Genomic DNA, 25,929 nt, shown 5'->3' with positions numbered 1-25,929 from the left:
TTTGACCTTCCCACTGAGTACTTCTGTGCCCAGGAGAAATTCACATTATCAGCCTTGTTAAAAAAAAAAAAAAGCCAAGGAGGATTCTATTTTGCACCTGAAATTAATCCTAGCCTTTCAGTGTTTTGCAGAAAATCACTCTCTTTCTCTCTCTTATTCTGTCTTTTGTTAAGGAATTACATTCAGATGAATGCAGTGCTTATGCATACATCTTTTTTTCTGGGTGACGTTACCCACGGCGATTTCTATGAAGTTGATCTGTTACATTCCCAGTTTCCTCCCAGTAAGACATGCCAGGGAAGCAAAACTAAGTTTTTTAGGCTTCTAGGATAAAACCTAGTGTATTCTAGATACAACCTATGGTGTATTCGGTAGCTGGGTTATGAAAATGATCTAATGGCTTAAAAGAGTGAAAAATGCCTCATTTCCTACTAAGAATGGAGCTACACACTATGGAAAATTGGGCTCATTTTCACTCTTCACATATTCTTCCCCAGGGATAACATTTTTATGGAGAAAAAGCATATACATTTTTCCTCATTTATTATTTTAGTTTTCTTAGGGATTTGGAAGGCATAATGGAGATATACTAGATGCCCATGACGTCACTGTTACTGTGTAAACTATGAATGGAAAGATGTTGTACATTTCATTCCAGTACTCAGTGCCAAATTTAAGGAGTCCACATACAGGGTGAATGAAAAAGACAGGCAGCTAAGGGCATTCACTTCCCATAGTGGAGACACCAAGCACAGGTCCTTGCTGTGCTGCTACACCCACCAGGGCTCCACAATTAGTTTTCTGCCAGGTAAGCATTCTAAAATTTGTTTGACACTAGTCACCCCAATATTGCTCCTACTAACCTTTTTTATAATAATAATAAGCAACCTAAATGTCCAGTACTCAGGAAATAGTTCATTGAATCATGAGATAGCCACTTGATGGCATAATGAATTCTAGATTATCAGTGATCATGTTGCTACTGCAAGCCTTAAAAAATATGGAAAAAACTGGGCTTCCCTGGTGGCGAAGTGGTTGAGAGGCCGCCTGCCGATGCAGGGGACACGGGTTCGTGCCCCGGTCCGGGAGGATCCCACATGCCACGGGGCGGCTGGGCCCGTGAGCCATGGTTGCTGAGCCTGCGCGTCCGGAGCCTGTGCTCCACAACGGGAGAGGCCACAGCGGTGAGAGGCCCGTGTACTGAAAAAAAAAAAAAAAAAAAAACTGAAAGGACATGCCTCGAAAAGATAAGAACTTTGTGTTAGGGTAATGAGATTATCACTCATTTTTTCCAAACTTACTGTATAGTTCTATTGGTAAATCTCTTCAATGGCAAGTTGTTGCTATTTATGAAATTAAGGAAATTAAACAGGTTGTAATGACTTCTCTCTACTGTATTATCACAACTTGGGACAGAGTCGTATGGGGTCCCTTTGGGAACATTAACTCTGACTTTGGAAAAATGAGCCAGACACCAAGAGGTATATGCAAGCCGTCAAAACTAAGTACAATAGAAGTGAAAAGAAAAAGAAAAGTGGAGTTCAGTAACTGGGCTTCACTGAATGTGTCTCTAAACATTGGGAGGTAAGACAAAGGAAACGAAACAAACTGAATTTGACAGGTGTAGCAGGCTGAGTAACGGCCCCCAAAGAATTCAGGTCCTAATCCATGGAACCCGTGAGCCCTAGCTCATATGGGAAAAGCATCTTTGCCGATAGGATTAAGTTACGGATTCTGAGGTGGGAAGATCATCCTGGGGCACCCTAACTGTACTGACAAGTGTCCTTATAGGAAGGAATCGGTGGAGATGACACAGAAAAGAAGGCAATGTGACCATAAAAGCAGAGATCGAAGTGACAAGCCATGGACGGTTGGCAGAGGCAAGAACTGGATCCTCCTCTAGAGCCCCTGGAAGAAGTGCAGCCCCACCAATGCCTTTAACGATAGCTTCCAAACTCCCACCCCCTTATAATTTCTCTTACTGTGTAAACTTCCTCAAAGCAGATTTCTTTTTTCAAAGGTGGCAACTGGAAGAGAGTGATACATACATACAATGTATACTGTCGAATCAAGAAAGAGTGCCAACAGACGGAATTCCCTGGCGGTCCAGTGCTTAGGACTTGGCACTCTCACTGCTGTGGCCTGGGTTCAATCCCTGATCAGGGGACTAAGATCCTGCAAGCTTGCAGCCAAAAAAAAAAAAGAGAAGAGTGCAAACAGAGCGTTTGGAAAGAGGAGTCCGGAATATTATCAGTCCGCACTCTCCTTTGCTGGGGGCAAAGCCTTCAAATGCAGAAGAGCCAATCCTGAGTTCCCGACTCTATCTCCAGATACACCTGCTGATAAAAACAAGGGCACCCATACTCAGCATATCGCCCTGAACCTTTAAAAAAGCCAGCTTCCTCCAGACTTGCTCCCAGGTGGCGCAGCTCACGGGACTAGAAACTATAGGTATGGATCCTCCAAGCAGCACCATGTCCATCTGGGGGACACAGCTCCTGTTCCTGAGCTGCCTCATGTTACTGACTTCCCTTCTACTCAGACGTAAGGTTGATGTCGCAGATGAGAAAAATGACCAATCTGTAAGCTACTTTAACAGCAACCAGACGGTAACTCCACTCAGCAGTTATGGTGACTCCTCAGAAGTCTGCCATGCTACAAGCTGACCTTGACCATCCCTTGTCGTCTGTGCGTCAACAGGGGGACAGAAGTTTCTGACTTCAAACCAGATCAACCATGTATCGAAAGTGACAACATACAGCAGGACAAATGTGCTGAGAATAACTTTTGATGTTAAAAATGGTCCTTCCTGTGAAAGAGATGACACACTCATCCAAAACCCTTCTGTCACCACATCTGGTTCTTTAACCACTGTTTGTACATCATCCCTATAAGGAGAGGTGGCTTATAGCTCTACCCATGAACACCTCACCTTCGTTATAAAAATGAGATGACTCAGGCATGATTTGTTTAATGACCCACGCACTCAGCCTGCTTCCTTTTATAGTCTCATAATTGGATTTATAAAAAGGTGAGTAGAAAAAAGCAAGTCACCATCCAAAATTATGTAACATTTGTTCCCTTTAAAGGAAGGGGAAACCAACAGGTATAGTGAGAGGTACTAACCCAGTGCATCTCAAACTTCAGTATGAATCACCTGGAGAGCCTCGGACATAAATGCAAGCCACCCACCCCCAACCCCGCTTCTCATTCAGCAGAACGGAGTGTGGTGTGATCTGATCTGAGCAATTGTAATTTTTTTTAACATCTTTATTGGAGTATAATTGCTTTACAATGGTGTGTTAGTTTCTGCTTTACAACAAAATGAATCTGTTATACATATACATATGTTCCCATATCCCCTCCCTCTTGCATCTCCCTCCCTCCCACCCTCCCTATCCCACCCCTCTAGGTGGTCACAAAGCACCAAGCTGATCTCCCTGTGCTATGCGGCTGCTTCCCACTAGCTATTTTACATTTGGTAGTGTATATATGTCCATGCCTCTCTCTCGCTTTATGGGGAGGGGGAAGGGTAAGCTGTGGCAATTGTAATTTTAACAAACTCCCAGGTGCCGCCACTGCTGCTGGTCCTCGGACCACACACTGCTCCAATGTTATTGAAATGTGGTGACTTAAATGCTAGTATATTACAGCTCACCAGAGGAACCCCTGCTAAAACTATCTGCAGATCCAAAATTCAACATAAAAGCATTTTCTCTGAAATAGTATTGAATGATCTTCCTGACCTAAACTAAAAGATCTGTTACCCTGATGATATCATGTCAATATATCTGTTCAACAACTATTAAGGTCTCATCTTATTTTACTTTGGCAGTTTAAAGCAGTGCTTTTCAAAATTTCCCGTGCATATGAATCACCTTGGAGGGTTTTATTAAAATGCAGATTTTAATTCAGCAGGTCTGGCATGATGCCTTAGATTCTACATTTCTTACAAGCTCCCAAGGTGAAGGTTTTAGTTCATCACTGTAAGTCCACAGATTACTATGATATCTCCGTTTTCAAAATACATCAGATTCAGGGTGATACTTTTTTCTAAGTGCAGTTTGCATTACTGAGTGATGCCTGAGATATAAGCAGAAAAGAAAAGTGGTTTGAGAAAGGTGTACATGGTGAGGATGTTGGAACACTGCCCTGACTGCTTCTGCTGTCAAGGTTCACCAGTGTTCAGTGAGTGACTGCCTAAACATAGGCCATAATTCTAAAACTTGGTGCACAAATCTGAGTGTGAGGGCTGTGCAGGAAGGAGTATTCTGGCTCCAGACACGAGATAGGTTACACTATTATTTTTACAAATAGCTGCCCCTGCCTTTAAAATGGTCATAGGAATCAGGACAACTGTGTTCTATGCCTGAAACAAGTGCATTATTGTGCACTTGATTCAACCTGTTCATACTTTTTCAACTTGAGCCTGCCTGCCCACTGAATTAATTCCCCCTGAGACACACTGACAGGAACGGTCTGGTGTTAAGGGCTGGTGGCCTCTCAGAAAAGGGATTTATAAATGTTCCTTAAAATGTTACTATACCTGAACTTATCTACCACACTGACATACTGATCTTTAAAAAATAGCAATATTTTTAAAATACACAAATATGAAATAAAATATTACAAAGCATAATCCTATTTGAGAAAAACAATTACTTGAAACCACCAACAAATAGATTAATTGGTTAAAGTGTTAAATGTTAACATATTGACCCTTTTTACTATCTTATCATGTACCTGTTACACTTAACTGGACAGTATCTTTTTTGAATTTTATTTTTTTATACAGCAGGTTCTTATTATCTATTTTATACATTAGTGTATATGTGTCAATCCCAATCTCCCAATTCATACCACCACCACCCCCCAACCCTGCTTTCCCCACTTGGCGTCCATACGTTTGTTCTCTACATGTGTCTCTATTTCTGCCTTGCAAACCAGTTCATCTGTATCATTTTTCTAGATTCCACATATATGCGTTAATATATGGTATTTTTCTCTTTCTGACTTACTTCACTGTGTATGACAGTCTCTAGATGCATCCACGTCTCTACAAATGACCCAGTTTCGTTGCTTTTTATGGCTGAGTAATATTCCATTGTATACATGTACCACATCTTCTTTATCCATTCCTCTGCTGATGGGCATTTAGGTTGCTTCCATGACCTGGCTATTGTAAACAGTGCTGCAATGAACATCGGGGTGCATGTGTCTTTTTGAGTTATGGTTTTCTCTGGGTATATGCCCAGTACTGGGATTGCTGGGTCATATGGTAATTCTACTTTTAGTTTTTTAAGGAACCTCCATACTGTTCTCCATAGTGTCTGTATCAATTTACATTCCCACCAACAGTGCAAGAGGGTTCCCCTTTCTCCACACCCTCTCCAGCATTTGTTATTTGTAGATTTTCTGATGATGCCCATTCTAACTGGTGTGAGGTGATACCTCATGTAGTTTTGATTTGCATTTCTCTAATAATTAGTGATGTTGAGCAGCTTTTCATGTGCTTCTTGACCATCTGTATGTCTTCTTTGGAGACATGTCTATTTAGGTCTTCTGCCCATTGTTGGATTGGGTTGTTTTTTTAATATTGTAGACAGTATCCTTTAAAGACCAACATTTAGAGATCCATAAATGCCACTACCCTCAATTACGGCTATTCAGTTCAGATTTCCTAAGGAAATGAATAAAACTTTAACACATTAAAATGAGCATATGTAGGGCTTCCCTGGTGGCGCAGTGATTGAGAGTTCGCCTGCCGATGCAGGGGACGCGGGTTCGTGCCCCGGTCCGGGAAGATCCCACATGCCGCGGAGCGGCTGGGCCTGTGAGCCATGGCCGCTGAGCCTGTGCGTCCGGAGCCTGTGCTCCGCAACGGGAGAGGCCACAGCAGTGAGAGGCCCGCGTAACGCAAAAAAAAAAAAAAAAAAAAAAAAAAAAATGAGCATATGTAAGCACTGCTGTAAAATTAAAGCACACACCTTAAGTGTACTATATGAATTTGAAATACCCTTTTTAAAAAATGTTTGCTATTGGAAAATTTTCCATTATCTTTTTTCTCCAAGGTTACATTAATATTTAAAAGACTTAAGTTAAAATTACATTTTATTAGTTTTACCTGTATATTTTCCCAATAGAATATAATCTTCCCAACAGAATAATATAGCCTTACTCAATTAACTATTAAATGAAATATTCTGGGTAACAATAGACAGTGACCCTGGTCACCTGTGTCAATATCCAGCCTCTTCTAAGCTGGCTTTAGGGACCATTCCTTCCCCCTATTAAAGCCCTCCTATTCCTCAACTGGAAATTGAGGAAATCAACTGGAAATTGGGTTCCAATTTTGAGTCCACTCCAACCACCAATTCCTCTTTTAAAACAGTTGGGTTGAGCTTAGTTACCATTTTTCCTTCCCTTAACTAGCCGTATAAATAAAAACTTGGCTTTACTTTATTCTGGATAGACATACAAGAGTGATATCCTAATTGACCCGGGAAACACAAATGCCTCACACATTGGCTAAACCACAATGCTAAATTTAATATTGTTTCTTTCATGCTTTTTTCAAGTGTTTCCCTGTACACGTTCCCATGTCCCTGAGCTCTGAAGGGCTGGCACTAGGTTCCTTTTGTATTTCCACTCTCAACCTCCTCCCACCTCCTCCACTCCGTCCTCCAGCACCACACACACACACACACACACACACACACACACACAAATTAGGCTGTGTTTTCTTCCTCTTGAAATCACCACTTCCTTTGTGAGCTCCGTAAAGTTTTCTTTGGCCTTATATTTTCCCAATTATTTCCTCCAAAATAAAGCCACCACTCAAGAATGATAGCTCTTTTCATGGAAGAAATAACCATTCCTCACGTTTTGCATATATTAGATCCATAATTGTTATTTTAAGCATCCAAGGCTATAAAGAAGTCAATTTGGGGGGAACACAAAACAAACCAAATTACTCCAAAAATTGCCATGAACACTGCATTTTGCTTGACACTGATGGCAGCAATCCCACTTTTTAAAAGCAAGCAGTAGTAGTAATACTATAGAAATCACCCTTATAAATAAAAATCCCAATCATGTGTGGGCAAATGAAAACAACTGATAGAAATCTGAGACGAAAAAATCCAATTAAGGAAAAAAGATAACGTCCTAAGGAAAAAAGCAAATAAAAATCAAATGAGAAAAGAAAATTACAGCAATGGAAAGAAAAGACCACTTAAGGATTATAAAAGTTATATTTATTCACGATGCTACATTTATTGCATTCCCTTAGAAAAATGGAGACTATTTATGTACCCAATTTGCACATATAAAACTTTATACAAATTATGTGTAGCACATAAAGGCCTCTGGTACAGCTAAAATCCTGACACTACAATTTGGGTAATCCTGCTTCAGGGTCTCCAGTTTATCAAGTCTGTCCACAGAAAATAAAAACTCGAATTATAGTCAGTCTTGCTGCTCACACTTAGAAATTATTTTAAATATAATAAAATAAAACGTTCAATTACTCTAAAACCCAAAAAAGTAAACTGGAAGGGGATATAGTTTACCAATTTCATTTTAACAGTATGACAAATTCACACCTTATTTTGGCTGGGTCTTTTAAAAAAAAAAAAAAAATCACCTTAGTTTTGACATTATTTCTAAGCTGTGGCTGCTTCAGAAGGTAATTTGTCAAAAATATTTACCGAACAATTAAAAAAAGTAATAATAATATTCCTTTTACAAAATGGTACAACACCACCTTAAGGAACCAGAAAATACTAAATGTCTTTGGCTATGTAACTAAAAGGCCATTCTTCCAAACAGAATAGGGCATATTCACCTCAGAACCAACTACAGAAACAGAAAGCATAACAGAAATATGCATAGAATTTAATGAGAATTTGTCTTGCCTTTTTTTCCCATTCTACCCATATAATAAGCAAGGAGAATGCAATTTACATAATCTTCCCAGATGAGACTCAATAGCACTACAAAGATACCCAAACTTCTGCAAAGGCAAAGTGAATTAAAACAATTACACAACTAAGTGAAGACTGAAGGGACAAATGTTATTTGCAATTTTCTGTTTTTTAACTTGTTTGCTTCTTTTTAAGCCTTACAAGTGTAGAAATCATAGCTGATAAACAAAAGTCACAAGCCTCACAAATGGAACTATAATATAAAAATAAATCAAATGAAACATTTATTAATAAATGAAGCCTATTTTATTACTTCAAGTGTTAATGATAAAAAATTTTCAGCACAGCTGTTGCATTTAAAAAAGTGAAACTACATACTATGTTTCTAGCTTGGTAAACAGATGAACCTGATGTCTTTGAATGACATAACAATTGAGCATTGTACAGTACATCTTATGAAGACCCGTAAATTAAAGAACTACTGGTTTAAAGTTAGTGATTATGAAACAAATATGTATTCATAGTTTCAGCTTCTTTTTTCTTCCTCGGCCATCAGGTGCTCCATCCATTTTACGTTTCTGGGTCTACAAACAAACAGAAGGATTATCTTCATCACAAATAACATGAAATACACTGGAAGACTCATGATAGCAATTTATTAATAACTGCCACTTAGTAACAGGTACTACTTTTCTTAACCAGAATAACCTTAATTCTCCAAATAATCTTATCTGCATATTTTACTAACATAAATACCTTAATGCTAATAATGAAGTAAATGAGTAATTCACAATTAGCAATAGTAAATCAATACACCAAACAAATGTATAACATGCCCTCTCATCAAAAGAAAGCAGTAATGAGAAATACTTTGTGAGTATGCTAGACTTTCCTGATACGTTCACTTACGCATGACTATATAAATTATTATTAGATAACAGAATTAGATAACATTATTAGATGACTTTTTTTCTTATAATTCTTGCCTTCACATTGCTAAGATATCATTGGTACAATAAATCAAAGTTTAGAAGTGAACAGTAAAGGTTGTAAAGGCCACTGCCTTCCTAATATTTCTTTATATATTCTAAAATTATAATGTGTACTCTCAACATCAAGTGTAGGCTCTTGCCATTCACAAGACAGACCTTCCCATATTCTCACAAATCCCCATACTGTGAACTACCATCATAACATGATTTTCCCCACACAATGGAATCAAGTTTAATTTATACTTTTAAAGCAATCCAAGGCCATACTACTTACCAAAAAAAAAAAAAAAAAAAAAAACTAACTAACACATCAGTGATAGCCAAGTAATGTTCAAATTCTTGAAAAAAGTTAAGTTCCCCAAGAAAATATTTACATTTTCATGAGTACTTACTGAAGGTTTTGGTCCTCTTTTCTTTTTCTCTGCCTTCTCCTTTTCTTCTAGTTCCATGTTTTCTCTTTCAATCAAGGTAATTAAAGTGTTACACCTCCTCTGGAGCTCCTGAGTTACAAACATAAATTTACATGGTAAACTTGTATTCTCCATCCATAAGTTTTCATGATTACAATTTCAAAACCAAAGGTATGTTTTAACAGTGTAATATCACTTATATACCCCCAATAGACAAAATTTTAAAAAGCAAAAGGAACTGGTAATTTTCATACACAATCCATGCTAGGAGGATAAAAAAAGGTATCTGTAAACTTTTCACTTCATTATTTAAGGCCATACTGTTGTGTATTTTTCATAAATCCTTCCTTCACTTAGGAACTGAAGCAGTGAAAATGAACATCTCTTATATGCAATTCTGCTACATAGTGTCTATGCCTGAAAACTGTCGTCTACCTCCAAAACTTAAAATTAACAGAGCACATATTTGAGGGTCAAAATCAACTAAAACTTAATAAGAGGTATATATAATCTTTCCCTTAAACGCATTACCACTAGAATTGTGGTAGACGGTGTACCACCTGCCGTCTTTCCCAGTTCGGGAAAAATAGTCATAGAAATCTATGATGAGTTTTACCTCATCTCTCCTTAGCAGTCTACACAGGCTCCAGAAAGGATTTTAAATTATAGTGTAGAAATAGTAAATACCCCTTAAGAAAACAGGAGTCCATTTGTATCATTGCTGGCTACCTACTGAGTAAAATTGTTTTTTTCCTCTCCTTGTAACATTCTACACAAATGGTCACGATAAAATCATTTAAAAATATTATTGTATAGGACACAACCATATAAGGTTTGGAAATATTTGCAATAGTATATATAGAGAGAAGGTAGTACACTGCATCAAAGTTCTTTATTTCCTTTAACAGGGACACTGAGATACACATGCCAGAATGTGTTACAGATGTACTATGGCATGAATCTTCTTGGCTCTTAGAGAAGGATTATGCCTCAACTGTTTATCACAAGGGGCCATACGCATATTATCATTTTGTATGTGTGCCTTAACATGAAACACATTAGGAAATAACACGCAGTTTTAGACCACGGTATTGTACCAGTAAATCAATGTGACACTGCATCTTGTTTCACTCACCACAAAATCACTTATTAAAATTGTTCCTACTTTAAAAGACGTAATACAGAGCTTATAGCAACTGAATGTGTCTCCTCTAACTATGTATTTATAATGCATTTATAGTGCAACATTTCCCAAACTAGGGTTTCATAAAACAGTAGCCTCCGTTGATGTTTACTGAAAAAAACCCCTTCAGTGGTCACATTTAAAGACTAAACACTATCCTCCATCTTGAAGAGTGACAATGTATTTTAAATATACTGAGGTAAATCCTACTATAAAGTTGTTTAAACTTTGCTATCCTAGTACATCTCAAAATTAAGACTACAGAATTGTTTTGGCATTATCATCATCCTGAAGAACACAAGATGAAGCTAAAAACTCAAAGGTGGTAAAATACAGTAAGTCAGACAGAGAAAGAGACATATCATATGATATATGCGAAATCTAAAAAAACATGATACAAATGAACTTATTTACAAAACAGAAACAGACTCAAAGGCTTAGAGAACGAACTTATGGTTACCGGGGGGAAGTGGGTATATTAGGGAGTATATGAGGGAAGTATATTAGGGAGTTTGGGATTGACATGTACACACCGCTGTATTTAAAATGGATAACCAACAAGAACCCACTGTATAGCACAGGGAGCTCTGCTCAATATTATGTAACAACCTAAATGGGAAAAGAATCTGAAAAAGAACAGATATATGTATAACTGAATCACTTTGCTATTATACACCTGAAACTAACACAACATTGTTAATAAACTATACTCTAATATCAAATAAAAAGTTTAAAAAATACATAAGAGAAGAGCAATTCATCAAAGCTAAACTCTTCTGAATTCTAATTTTAGGTCATTACAAATGGAACTTGCTGATCAGAAACAGGTTGATATTGGGAATAAAAACAAAACCTAGGATTAAATCAGTATAGTGTTTTACTACATTAAGCTCTTTTTAAATAACTCAAACTCAGCATTCTGATGGGCAGATGCGTGAGTACAAGTCCTTTCTTTATAGAAATGTGTTCATTTATAAAACCAAAAGTCAAATTTTAAATTGTGATCATTACATTCAGAAGTTAAAATTGATGGTGACATTTCCTCCTACTTAGAACCTGATTAAAATTCACATAAAAAATTAGTCCTATCATATATAGTGATGTTAAAAGATGTGCTATTAAACAATAGAAAAAATAAACTTTGTAAGTTACTTATGACATTAGGTTTTTAACTGTGGATGTAACTGTTTCTTAAGGAACTGATTTAAACTGTAATACAAACAATATTGTAACAAAAATTTACTTCAAAGATACAGCTGAACCACAGTTTTCTCTTAATAGAATTTAAAAAGTTACCTTAAAGAACATTAAATAACCTACTTCCTTTGAACTGTCAGAGGAAGTTTAATTCTACTACATTACAGAAAAAGGCCCCCAGTACTCACCATTGCAGTTCTGGACTTTAGAAACCAGTCAAATCTGAACTGAGGAGAGTTGCGAATACACTGTCGCAATTCATCATAAACATTTTCTTTGTCAAATCCAAGCTTGTGAAGCATACAGATCAGAAAACGATCCTCTTCTTCAGTGTAGTTTTTTCCTTTGTTAGTACCATAAGATATTCTCAGCTGATGAAAAGGTGCTTTGTACCGTCCAATCTATGAAAATCGGATTTTATATTATATAAAACACAAATCCTATATAATCTATGTTTCAAACTCGGCTTTAGTAAAGTTAGCTATAAATGTTGTATTTCACATCAACTTTCTATCCAAAGTCAGTTACACTGTAATCTTTGTTCTGAATCAACTTCAGTCTTTATTATTTTAAAAAGAAATACAGACTCAGACTTTCTGGTATACCACACAGCAAAGAGCCAATCGTAGTGACTCTGACGCAGATATATCAACTGAAATACTGAGGTAAATTCTGTTGAGAACACCTATAATGTTTGAATGCTGTCCTTTGAAAAAAAATTTTATATCATCATTTCTTTTCCTTTTTAAAAGTTACTTTAAACTCTCATATTACTGAGAGGAGTTATTTTACTATCATATTTAATATTCAAAGTACCTTCGTGTCAAGTGCTTTTTTGATACTAATTCTTCTTTGAATTCTTGCCTCTCCCCTTTCAATCTGAGCCATAATCTTCTCTATGTCCTGCAGCTCATTGCATCTTTCCCAGAACACAGCTGTAGGAATAAGAGTTGGGCAGATGAGATAGGTGGGGGAAGGGCAGAAAGATAAATAACTTCTTGTTGTAAGTGCTCTATTTTACTTGCTAAGGATTAAGAAATGTTTCCATTTTCCCCACATCTAACACTAGTAAGTCACGTAATTATTTCTCAGTTTCCTTAACTATGAAGAAACCGGGAAGATAAGCTGGATGATTATAGGAAGTATCCCCCAATTCTTAGTTGTGTCTATTCTGAAGCTCTGGGTGGACCACCAGAGCTATACCCACCTGACAATCTGACTGGCTCCAGGAGACACAGAAACACATAACACTTGAAAACTTATGAAAGACAATGAAATAAAAATGAAGGCACTATTATTCAGTGACCTATTCTTGTTTCCTTGGCTACAGCTAGTGAACGGGGGTAAAAAAAAAAAATTAACAATGCCATTTTAAAGAAGGGGAGATTTTCCAATTCAATTTTTAAAAAACACAAAACAAAACAAGGCACTAGGGCTTCCCTGGTGGCGCAGTGGTTAAAATTCCGCCTGCCAATGCAGGGGACACAGGTTCGAGCCCTGGTCTGGGAAGATCCCACAGGCCGCGGAGTAACTAAGCCCGTGCACCTCAACTACTGAGCCTGCGCTCTAGAGCCCGGGAGCCACGACTACTGAGCCCACGTGCCACAACTACTGAAGCCCGCACACCTAGAGCCTGTGCTCCACAACCAGAGAAGCCACCGCAATGAGAAGCCTGCGCACCGCAACAAAGAGTAGCCCCTGCTCACCACAACTAGAGAAAGCCTGCACGTGGCAACGAAGACCCAACGCAGCCAAAAATAAATAAATAAATAAAATTTATTTTAAAAAAAAAAAACAAGGCACTAAGTTGTGGTGAAATTAAGCTTATCAAAACAGTATTCAGAGTAAGAAAATCTGAACTTTCCAACAGCTCTCCAGAAGCCTGAGAACATTCTTATACCTATTAAAATAATAGGAGAATTACCTGAGTATTCAATGACTTCTTCTGGAGTTTTTCCTTCTACTTCTCTTGCTATATTTTCAATATCATCACGACCCCACTTCTCATTGGCTTTGATAAACTGGTTAAAATCTCTCTTATTCCAATTGGTAAATCCCTTCAAAGCGATGGAAACAAAACATATAATCACAGCACACTGAACTTGGGAGAAAAGCTATTAAACTTTACCAATGCTGCTGAGTATTACAGAAAATTTTCAGTTGCTCCAAGTTTTCTTTTTAAGTTAAGTGCTTTTAAAGTAGTAGATTTTCATGTACATAGATGAGCACTTTTAGCAATACATCATATATTGCTTAGATAGCCAAGCAATTGAAGCTGAGTGGGAGAATAAAGAATGCTGCACAAAAAGGTGACATTTTCACTGAGCTTTCAAAGAGTAGAAGTTTGCCAGGAGGAATGAACATAGACTAAAGGGCAAAGATATAAACCAAGTGGGAAAACAGAAGGAAAATAAGGCTTTAAAGGTAGGTTAAGGCCAGATTCTGAAAGGCCTTGACTGAAACTTAAAGGATGTTAAAAAAGTATGGAGCAGAGATTTGTCATTGAGAATTATAACTTAGTAGCAACGTAGAAGATTCACAGGAAAGGGAAGATGGGAGTGCTGGAAGAATGGTGATCAAAAGGATACCCATTCTACCAAGGCTGGTGCAAATCCATAATCTTCTCTACCACCTCAACAACTAATGACAATCAAAATGTAGCAAACACCATATGCCCATGCTTTATGATCACCAATTATTCCATTTTTGAAATCAAAAAAATGTACTTCCTTTATATATTCCAACACAGCCTAAGACAGCACCTTACAAAATAATGTTACTAAATTCTGTGTTGACTGAAGGCTATACCTGTGTTAGAAGCTTCTCTTTTTCCTCTAATTCTTCATCATTAAGGGGTTCAGCTTCATCAATTTTAAGCTGTTCTTCTTTTTGTGCCTGTGCTGCATTTGGTAGGTCAGGATTTCGAGGCACCTAAAAATATTTTTTTTTTCCTATGTCATCAGTCAATATATTTTAGGAAGTATGCAATCAACTAAACTCTTAACCAAGTACATGACATTTCACAAATTTTTCACAATTTTTAATCCAGCCATGAAAGAAAACATATTGATATTCTGCATTTATTAAGTTAAAAACAAACCAGATTAGGGACTTCCCTGGTGGCCAAGTGGGTAGGACTCCACGTTCCCAACGCAGGGGGCCCGGGTTCGATCCCTGGTCAGGGAACTAGATCCCGCATGCATGCCGCAACTAAGAAGTGCACATGCTGCAACTAAAGATCCCACAAGCCACAATGAGGATCCCACATGCTGCAACTAAGACCCGGCACAGCCAAATAAATAAATAAATATTTTAAAAAACAAAACAAAAAACCAGGTTAGTTACGAACAAAGTGTTACTTCTTCTACCTTGTACCCAATCGTTTTTCTGTAATATAGAATTTCTTTTTCCAATAATTCAAATAGACGTGGAGGAAAGAACTGGAAATCCTGAACATTAGGTTGTTTTGGAGGTCGAGGAGCCTAAAAACAAAAAGTATTCTTCATAAGAAAGCAACTATTTTGCTTTAAATCTATCTATAACCTTTTTTCATTCTATAAAATCATGACAGCCAATTCTCCAAGCAACTGAATGCATCTTCCACTAAAACTGAACAAACATTAATCAAATTTTAAATGCTTACATTCAAAATTAATCTTTAGAAAACTTTTAGCAAAAGCTGAAGGAGGTGTACTGTAAGAAACCATAAAATCTAATTCTCAATCTGATTTTATCTCAAGAGTATAAGAAGAAAAATGATTTACAGTTCCAATATTTTTAGACATTTGTGCTCTGTCAACTCACCTTGGGTGCTTTAGGTTCACTGACACGAAGAGCTTCCCTGAAATAGGCATCAACAGCATAGTTGGCTTTTCTTTCTCGTTTAGGTGGTTCAATCCACTCTGTGAATGCAATCTAGCACATGGGAAACAATTCAAATCACCAACTTTATTATATAGTCGCAAATCCTACATGAATGCAACTCCAGCTATGTACATCACTACGACTGTTATTTATAAATGCAAAGATATTCATAAAATTCTAGACTACAAGCTCTATGAGGCTAGGGACTATGCAATTAACACACAGGAGGTCTAGTGAAGAGCATAGGCATTCAGTAAGTATTTCCTGACCAAATGAATACTAGGTGAAAAACAATGCTACAGAAGGTTTAGAACCCCAATTAGGAGAGAAATGTAGATATATATTTAGCCTAGAAAAAATTCAGAGGATGTACATGCCTAAACATTAAAAGGGAAAGCATTAGGTAGAATTTTTTTTTCTTCTACCCTGTAGGTATTTTCTAATTTTACTATATAACAGCAAGTATTACTTATGAAATAAGAAGTTATTCCCTTTAATTATTACCAGCCAATTCTGCTGTTTTAAAAAAAAAAGTCTAATACGGTTGTGACGATTTTTTGGGGCAAGTTTTAATTTTCAAATATCCCAAATTACTATAATCACCCCACACAACATCGTGCACTGTAACAGTAGACATAAACTTTTTAAACATTTCACTTTACCAACTGAAAATGTGGCATTAAATTTAACACAAAAATGAAAATAATTTAGTTGTGAGTAAACAGAAATGACTGCTGTTTGAGACAAGGCATTACATCTAACACTTAAATTCCAAGTTTCAAGTAAAATATTAAGTCTTCAAGTAACCAAAATCTCTTTCTAAATTACCTTTTGTTTTTCTCTATAATCTTCTCCTTCAAAGTTATAAACACTCGACTCTGTATCCATTGTAAAGTTTCTAAGTGAGCTTTCACCCATCTTGGAGAGCTTTTCATTCATCTCTGCAGTCTAGGAAACAAAAGAAACATCCTATTAGATGGAGAATTTAAAAAGCATGAGAACTATAGTCAAAATAAATTAGGCTTTATACTACATAAAAACTTCTTTCTGTGGAAGTCAGATTACCGATAACTCACATAACCATTTCCTCAAACAGTTCTGGTTTAAAATATTTTACATATTAAACATATCATTTAATCTGCATCTCACCTTCTTTGCACCTCTTTCCAAAATACCATCAATATCCTCATCAGTAATCTCGCTTTCCTTTGAAGCAAATACATGTGTTGCCCCATGCCTTATCATTTGAAGCATTTCATCTTTCCCAATTTTGTTCAGATTCTGATCCACAAGTCTTCCTGAAAAAAAGGTTTTATTGTGTAATGTTAATCAAACAAACTTTAGGTTACTGGATATTTGGAATTTTAAATGTTAGATGTAATACCACATAATTTTGCCTCAAACGTCAATCATTTCTGTTTATTCTCATCTGATAATTTTCATTTTTATATAAAATACCAAATTCTAATCTGTAAACTCTGAAATATTTCTAAACTTTACATATTACATAATGAAGCCTACCGAATGCCACTTCAATAAAATATATTCTTGTACGGTGAGAATGACAGTAACTTGGGATATCTGAAAATCAAAATTATTACCATAACTTTAAGTATCAAAAGGTGAGAGCATTATAAACACAAGAAGTTTCTGATAAGCAGAAACTGATTAGTATTATTACTAATGCTCCCAAATCAGCTTGTTCTACTTACAAAAGTATAAAAACCTTCATATTGCCAAACTTCAAGAGCCACTCACATATACTTCTTCTATTTTAATTTTTCTACTTCAACCAACTTGTAATGAGTAGGTAAAGATACAAGCTGTTTTCTGGGACCTTACATACTTGTATCATGGTTTTGGATCCCTAATAGAATGCACCATCAAATATGTGACTTTCAAAGTTAGAATATATCCACAGAACATGTTTCTTGAAAGCTATCTCACTGCTATCAAAATGCTCTTAAGCTTACAGAAATTACTTCCCTGTGGACTGGGAGGGAACTTTTCATACATAAAGTACTTCTGTATATTCTCATATTTTTAGTTATACCCCTTAGTCCACAAAACAGTTAACACAGAGGCATATGCACCCAAGGCTTGTTTGACTAATATCTCTATAAATGGGATTAACAAAGCTACTAGCACAAAATTTTGCTCCAAAAGTTGCCTTAGTAAATACAAAAAAATACCCCAAAAACATTAAGTCAAAAGACTGAAAAAGCTTTTCTAAGCTGACTGTAAAAGAATTTGTATTTTTTTAATCTTCAAAAAAAAAAAAGAGAAGGGTTTCAGAGATGAAAATAATTGAGAACAAGAACCATAAGGCAGATGTATTTCTAAAAGCATGGATGAATGTGAGGGGGAAAAAAAACTAGCCATTACATCACTCATGAGAAACCTGTTTGGCAGGCCCCAGAAGTCCCCAGAGACCTTCCTAATTAAACACTGCACTGTAATAGTTTATATAGCTCTTGATGCCCCGGATGAGTCACCTCCTAGCTGTGTAAACGGTAAATAAGTGACTTGCTTCTACCTCTGATGCCAACCTCCAGCTGGCATGAAGACTAAAGAAGGTAATACTCAGTATTTAAATATTTAGCACATGGCTTGGTACAAAGTAAGCTCACTATGTTAAGCAATTATTAACAAAAACAACTAATAATAAAGCAATCATGTATTGTCTTTTTTTTTTAACATCTTTATTGGAGTATAATTGCTTAACAATGGTGTGTTAGTTTCTGCTTTTTAACAAAGTGAATCAGTTATACATATGTTCCCATATCTCCTCCCTCTTGTGCCTCCCTCCCTCCCACCCTCCCTATCCCACCCCTCTAGGTGGTCACAAACCACCGAGCTGATCTCCCTGTGCTATGCGGCTGCTTCCCACTAGCTATCTATTTTACGTTTGGTAGTGTATATATGTCCATGCCACTCTCTCACTTTGTCACAGCTTACCCTTCCCCCTCCCCATATCCTCAAGTCTATTCTCTAGTAGGTCTGTCTTTATTCCCATCTTACCCTTAGGTTCTTCATGACCTTTTTTTTTTTTTCTTAAATTCCATATATATGTGTTAGCATACCGTATTTGTTTTTCTCTTTCTGACTTTATGTATACAGACACGTGGCTAACTCTATGGTTGGCATTAAGGGATAACAAAGAAATGTAACATTCCCTTCCTTACAAGGAAATTAGAGACTGGTTGACAAAACCAAGACACACAAATGTAATAATCAGTGGATAATACAACAGTATACCTCTTAGCTTTAGAGACAGATAAAATGCATTTGGTCATGACACAATTTGGGAAGGAAGGAAACCAACGTGGACTCAAGGTTACTGAGGGTTTGTTTTGGTTTTTACATTTTACACATCCCATCACTAACTCTATTTTAAGCTTCATGAAAATATAAATGTCTTCCTTGAAAGCTGATCTGGCCTGAGAACTTGAAGTTCCCTTCAATTAATCCAAAATAAAATCCCACTTTCACCATCTAGTCCTATTTACATAAATGTTTATTGTGTGTCTTGCTCTCACTAAATTATAAAGTCCTTGAAAGTAAGAACACTGGTTGGTTTCAGTCACCACTGTATTCTCAGCACTAAGAACAGTGCCTGACATCTGCTGGTGCTCAATAAATCGTTGTGGATTAGGAAAAAGAATTCTGAGTTTTACTGTTATCTCTTCAGTTTCCCCAGAGTAGTCAATTGAGTGTTAGTACATGTAAATCACTCATCACACCTCTATTTAATATGTACCACACTGAATGCTGGGTATTTTTATATACATTATCCCCTTTAGTCCTTAAAAATCTCTGTATCCGTATTTAACACATGAAGAAGAGGCTCAGATAGTGTAAAAGAATTGCTAACCAGCTGAGTCAATATTCAAATTTCAACCTTCCTGAGCCCAAACCCATCCTCTTAACAAAACTGAAGCTTACTTTAGTCTGGAATATAAATATTGTTGCCTGGTAGCTTGATTTAATATATGTTTAACAACAAGAATATCCTAAAAAAAAATCCAGGAAAAAAGTGTTATAAATTCAACCTAGTAAATTTTTAAAGTCCTAAGGCTCACCTTGTTGGATGACTATTGAATCCAGTCTGAGTTTCATCTCAGCACGTTCCACTATTCTTTCTTCTACAGTGTTATCCGTTATGAAGCGGAACACTCTGACTGTCTTGGTTTGTCCAATTCTATGGGCTCGATCCTAGAAAAATAACCAGGTTACTTTGAATCCAGTTGAAAATTCACATAAATAACATTTGAATGTGTACACTGAGAAACAAAATGAAAATATTCTCATGTACAAAATAGTTTTAAAAATACGAAACAAAACAACTATAACGGATTCATATTCCATTAACATTTCTTAAATTCTCAGTTTCAATCAAATTAACTGGTTATCTCACAAGAAAATCTTTTAGGAGGTATAGAACACGTCATAGTTGCTGAATCTGTGAGAAACTACTGTATTAATTTGTCTAGGTTATACGGAAATAAAATATACATAATGTCTCCAGACAAGACAGACACAATTATAATCTTCAAGTCTGATGATAAAAGTTTTTAAAAAAATCTTTTTTTCTTAGGTTTAAATTCAAAATGCTTTTCTACCTAAATCAAATCTAAATTTTCATTGCAATTAGGGAAAAAGTGACATGAATAAACAATCTCCACAAACAATATAAAAATCCTAGGGGCTTCCCTGGTGGCGCAGTGGTTGAGAGTCTGCCTGCCAATGCAGGGGACACAGGTTCGTGCCCCGGTCTGGGAAGATCCCACATGCCGCGGAGCGGCTGGGCCCGTGAGCCATGGCCGCTGAGCCTGTGCGTCCGGAGCCGCAACGGGAGAGGCCACAACAGTGAGAGGCCCGCGTACCGGAAAAAAAAAAAAAAAATCCTAGTCTTTAAATAGTGCCCAATTAACTACATATAAGTAATCAAATTAATTTGAATTCCATTTTCTGTTTAACTTCTGGTAAGTTCACAAAACACATCTTACAAAGCACCCCTACTTCTAATTGATCAATTTCCCCAGCCACCATTACAAACAGTCACAGGATGAAAGTGGCCAACACCAAAGATGTAAATAACACAGGTCAAATTATTAGCAATATCAAACTTTAGAACTTTTAAGTTTTCATATTAATCTATAGCCCATAAATTTTCTCAACATAAGAATGATTAGAGACTGTCATACGGAGTGAAGTAAGTCAGAAAGAGAAAAACAAATATCGTATATTAACACATGTATGTGGAACCTAGAAAAATGGTACAAATGAACCGGTTTGCAGGGCAGAAGTTGACACACAGATGTAGAGAACAAATGTATGGACACCAAGGAGGGGAAACCGTGGTGGGGTGGGGATGGTGGTGTGATGAATTGGGCGATTGGGATTGACATGTATACACTGATGTATATAAAATGGATGACTGATAAGAATCTGCAGTATAAAAAAACAAAACTAATACTAAACTTTCTTTGGGTTATTTGTAATGGAAATATGTTAACATAAATGTTTCAGACATTACATGAAATTTCTAAAAATCTTATATGTTCTGGTATAATGTTATAAGTCATAATTCTAGTTATTACTTTAAAATGTATATCTCAGAAATAACTAAAAAAAAAGAATGATCCTCTTGGGACTTCCCTGGTGGCAGAGTGGTTAAGAATCCACCTGCCAATGTAGGGGACACAGGTTCAAGCCCTGGTCCGGGAAGATCCCACATGCCACGGAGCAACTAAGCCCGTGCACCACAACTACTGAGCCTGTGCTCTGGAGCCTGCAAGCCACAACTACTGAGCCCACACACCTCAACTACTGAAGCCCACACGCCTAGTGCCTGATCTCCTCAACAAAGACAAGCCACCGCAATGAGAAGCGCGCACACCGCAACGAAAAGCAGCCCCTGTTCGCCCCAACTAGAGAAAGCCCGCACATAGCAAGAAAGACCCAACGCAGCCAAAAATAAATAATAAAATAAAATTAATTAAAAAAAAAAAAAGAATGATCCTCTTGATCTGGCTATCTTGGTCCCACACATGGGCCTGAAATTTTAAACATCTAATGTGGCAGGCAGATTAGTAGCTCCCCAAACCCACTACCCCTTCCTCCTGGGACACAACTATACTATCATTTACCAACTCCCTTGCAGTAAGTTATGCTATGTGATTGAGTGCTGGCTAATGAATGTGGGGTCACTTTCAGTTCTGCCCCATAAAAAAATTTCCTGGGCAATTCTCAGCTTTCTCTCCTCCCCTTTCTACCAAAAGGATGCAGATATAATAGGACTCTAAGGTCCTAAGATATGGCAAAGATGTAAGATGGAAATACCCTGATTTAGATGGAAGATCACCAGCAAAATACCCTCACTGTACTATGAGGTCAGAGAAAATACAATTCTACGGGATTAAGTCACTGACATTTGTAGACTGTTTATCAGTTTACTTTAAAACGTCTGTTAGGCACAGAATATATTTGTTATCTCTTACCATAGCCTGAAGATCTACTTGGGGATTCCAATCCGAGTCATACAAAATTACTACATCAGCAGTAGCAAGATTGATGCCAAGACCACCAGCACGTGTGCTTAACATGAAAACAAACTTTGTGCTGTTTGGTTCATTGTATGCATTGATGGACTCCTATAGACACAAAATAAATGTCAGAAAATTATTTTATCTGATAATTTTTTGATCTCCCCTCCCCAGATTTTACTTACTTGTCTCTCATCATGAGGTGTCTGCCCATCCAATCTACAGTAGTCATAATTTCTCCACATGCAATAATCTTCCAAAATATCCAATACCCTCGTCATCTGACTGAAGATTAGTACTCGTGAACCTGTCGGCAAACATTAACAGCCCATTATCAGAAGCTTCAAAAGTAAAAAGAAAAAAAAAATTATTTAAATTTAAGGCTAACCAAAACCAAGACTAACCAATTACTCCTTAATTCCAGGTTACGTAGTTAGTTACAAGAAAAAAACTGCACATTATTTATTATCCAAGTTAGTCACTCCCCACATTATTCCCATCAATGCACAAATAGAAAAGGGTAGTATTTACACAACACACTGAAGGAAAGTGTTTTTGTAAACAGAAAAGGGTATTTACACCTCTGGCCTGGGAGGTCTTGCCATCCCAAAGGCTGAGAGAATCACTATCTTTTTATCCCACATACTTAAAAATAACCCTCCACCACAGCTCCTCCCTGTGCACAGCCCGACACATCTCCGAACACATACCCAACACCCTGGTCTCATTCTAGTTCTCAAGACCCAATCCAGATGGAAGGACCATAAATATGCGCCTCACATCTAGACCATCACCCTTCACTTATGCCGTGACTCAAATTATCCAACTGCATTTCTTCAGCCAGCTGCACACCACCTTCAGTAGGACTTACGAAGACAAAGGGATCCTTTTAAAAAATAATGATTACGAAACTATCTTCTCTTAGAAGCTGAGGCTGATAATCTGCTCTTGTCCACCCTCCCACATCCTAAATGCATACGGACGTTCAGTAGTCTCCTAGCAAGTTCCTGCCACTCCTCCCCATGTGTTCAATTTCTTCAATTACTAAGCTTTTAAGGAAAACTATTTATTTATTTATTTATCTATCTATCTTTATTTATTTATTTAGCAACAGGGTCCCGGTTTACTCTGCCTTGGAAGGGTGGTCCTGAGAGTGGCAGGTGCCACCCTGTCCTGGGAGGTGGGAGGGCCCGAGGGCCGGTTAAGGCCAGTGGCGGGAGAAGCGGGGGATACTGCCCCTAGAATGCAGTGAGGCCAGGCTGAGGCCCAAGGAAAGCATTTTACAAAATACATTTTAGAAAAAGGTATAAAAAGAAAAAAGTAAACCAATTCACTGGCAATTCTTACAATGTTTTCAACAGTCAATATGCTAGAGGAAATTCATCTACTGGTACAATTTTCATTCTTACCAAAATATACAGAGAAACACAAATGGAGAAACTTTATATCTGACTGTATACTTCGTATTACAGAATGAATAATTTGTCTATGAAATGCCTTGATGTCTGGGATTTGGTTCAAAACGTTCTCGGAGATGGAAAGTAGGTACGATGTAGATGAAAACAAGTTTTGCCATGAATTTATAATTGTTGAAGCTGGCTTCCTACTAAATTCTCTCTACATTCTTGTAATTTAAATACATCTGTACACATACTCAGTTTCATATTAAAAGCCAATGTGTTACAAATAAAACCGCTTTGGGTCCGTGCACATGTCATTTAATTAAATTAAAAATCCACACAAACAGCTAAGAAAAAATACCATGAACACAACACCACTGTCTACCAAAGGCTCTGGGAACTACATATGGGTGAGAAGAGCATTCTTGGCATTTTATAACAAAAAGTTGACATTTCTAGGAAAGCATGTATAAAATAAGAAAGAACTCTCCCCCAAATCCAGGGAGTGTGGCTACCCTAACTACTGATCACTTTCTAAAAGATTTAAGGCTTAAAATAGGAGGGCGGGGGGGAAGCTCAGATAATGGACAGAAGTTTTTAAATGTCCCACACTTCAACTTTAGAAAGTGCCAGAGTAGTCATTTCATAGGGTAGGATGGCTCCTTCATCTTAACATCAGAATCTTAAGATTCTGTCTTAAGACAGTTTCCATTACTTCTCCATTTGATACCAGTAACGTTAAGTACCTTGTTCTTTTAATTTAGGGAGCAGTTTGTCTAACACCACCATTTTGCCACTGTTGGTAACTAGATGCATGTCCGTTGTGTAAGGTGGACCAGGTTCAGCTCCGTCAAAGAGATATGGGTGATTACAGCATTTCCTCAACTGCATCAGGATGTTCAGTAGCCTCATTTTGTCCATCTTCCCTGCAGAGTTTAGTATATCTATATCCTTCATTAATATACGAGTATACCTAGTGAGAAGAAAAACATTTTAAGAGGGCTCAAATGTTCCTGGGACGAGTCTCTGCCACTTTACATCCTCAATCCCATCTCAACCCAAAATACCTGTAAGAAACAACCCATCAACTTCTAAGGTGTAGTTAGGAGTCTATCACCTATAACCTCTTTCTTCTTCTGTTTCTCTTTATTCCCCCCAGTGTTCTAATGTGTACCATTAATGCTTTGGGCCTTGAGGTCCGAAAGAGTAAATTCGTCTCCTTGGGATGAATTGAAATGAAACAGTATGATACAACATTTTTAAGTAATAAAGCAAAACTTAAAAGACCAGTTTTAAACATAATTTTTTTGTGTGTATGTGGTACGCGGGCCTCTCACTGTTGTGGCCTCTCCCGTTGCAGAGCACAGGCTCCCGACACGCAGGCTCAGCGGCCATGGCTCACGGGCCCAGCCGCTCCACAGCATGTGGGATCTTCCCGGACCGGGAACCCGTGTCCCCTGCATCGGCAGGCGGACTCTCAACCACTGTGCCACCAGGGAAGCCCTAAACATAATTTCAATTCGTAGTCTTTTCCAACAGAAGAGTGCCACTATTCCATTATAATTCAACGTAGCTAGTGTAGCATTTGGGTAAGAACATTAAGAGCTAAGGAGAGAGAAAGAATCATGAGAGCATAAAGCATATGATGATGATAAAATGAATACAATGCGATTTAAATATAAGTAAAAGTGTACAGGCTGGGGGAAGAGAAGGGATCAGTTAAGCTAAGGCTGGATTATGAAAAGCCTTGACTGTATACACTAAGAAGTTAGACATTATTCTAAAGGAAAGAGCAATCTGTCCAAATACCAAATATTCAGCACCTTGAACCCACTGAGCAAAATAACATAAACAATGAAAGCAATCTATGCTTAACAACTCCAATTATGGGGCACGAAATACTCAAGGCACCCACAATTCTGACTGATATAAAGTTCCTCAATATGACTATAACTAAAAAAGATTTGTCTTCCCTCAGCATTGACTCATGTCTTAATTCTGTATTTTAGAAGTATATAAGACAAGCCTATCCCTAACATCTTTCAAAATTTTTAGGATGGCCTATCTTCTACACTGGTCATCTCTTTACCAGATAACATCCCCATTTCTTTGCCTTACATCCCTTCTGTCCTTTTACCAACAACTGCAGACCCTTGCAAATACTTATCAATATAAAGTATGAAACAATATACTTGAGATGTGTTCTCTCCTGGTTATACCACATTGGCTATTTATTCCCCTCCTCTGAACACTACACTTAAGTCAGCGTTTCCAGCCTTTTAGATTTCAGATACCCATAAAACTTTTAAAAAAAGACAAAAAGAGGAGGAAATGAAAATTAAACCACAGTGAGGACTGGTTCAAGCTGGCGGAGTACAGGACGTGCTCATACTCCCTCTTGCAAGAGCAC

The 25,929-nt window shown here is 37.3% G+C and overlaps 1 protein-coding gene across 1 annotated transcript in view; it reads right to left on the bottom strand.

Moving 5' to 3' along the window:
* Nucleotides 1-7,239: 7,239 nt before the first annotated feature.
* Nucleotides 7,240-25,929, bottom strand: part of SMARCA5 (SWI/SNF related, matrix associated, actin dependent regulator of chromatin, subfamily a, member 5) — a 46,558-nt gene continuing 27,868 nt past the window's right edge. Inside the window, exons 11-24 of the mRNA XM_049709518.1 lie at nucleotides 24,266-24,492; nucleotides 22,305-22,426; nucleotides 22,075-22,227; nucleotides 19,654-19,786; nucleotides 16,721-16,869; nucleotides 16,400-16,519; nucleotides 15,512-15,622; nucleotides 15,076-15,189; nucleotides 14,516-14,638; nucleotides 13,632-13,764; nucleotides 12,524-12,642; nucleotides 11,896-12,108; nucleotides 9,310-9,417; nucleotides 7,240-8,509 (exon numbers count right to left, since the gene is read on the bottom strand). Coding sequence (XP_049565475.1) covers nucleotides 8,444-8,509; nucleotides 9,310-9,417; nucleotides 11,896-12,108; nucleotides 12,524-12,642; nucleotides 13,632-13,764; nucleotides 14,516-14,638; nucleotides 15,076-15,189; nucleotides 15,512-15,622; nucleotides 16,400-16,519; nucleotides 16,721-16,869; nucleotides 19,654-19,786; nucleotides 22,075-22,227; nucleotides 22,305-22,426; nucleotides 24,266-24,492 — 1,891 coding nt within the window. The 3' untranslated portion in view covers nucleotides 7,240-8,443. The remainder of the gene's footprint in view (nucleotides 8,510-9,309; nucleotides 9,418-11,895; nucleotides 12,109-12,523; nucleotides 12,643-13,631; nucleotides 13,765-14,515; nucleotides 14,639-15,075; nucleotides 15,190-15,511; nucleotides 15,623-16,399; nucleotides 16,520-16,720; nucleotides 16,870-19,653; nucleotides 19,787-22,074; nucleotides 22,228-22,304; nucleotides 22,427-24,265; nucleotides 24,493-25,929) is intronic.

This window comes from Orcinus orca, chromosome 4, assembly GCF_937001465.1.
Source record: "Orcinus orca chromosome 4, mOrcOrc1.1, whole genome shotgun sequence".
NCBI lineage: Eukaryota > Metazoa > Chordata > Mammalia > Artiodactyla > Delphinidae > Orcinus > Orcinus orca.
The sequence above is the reverse complement of the archived record's forward strand: the minus strand, read 5'-3'. Positions and strand labels throughout refer to the sequence as shown.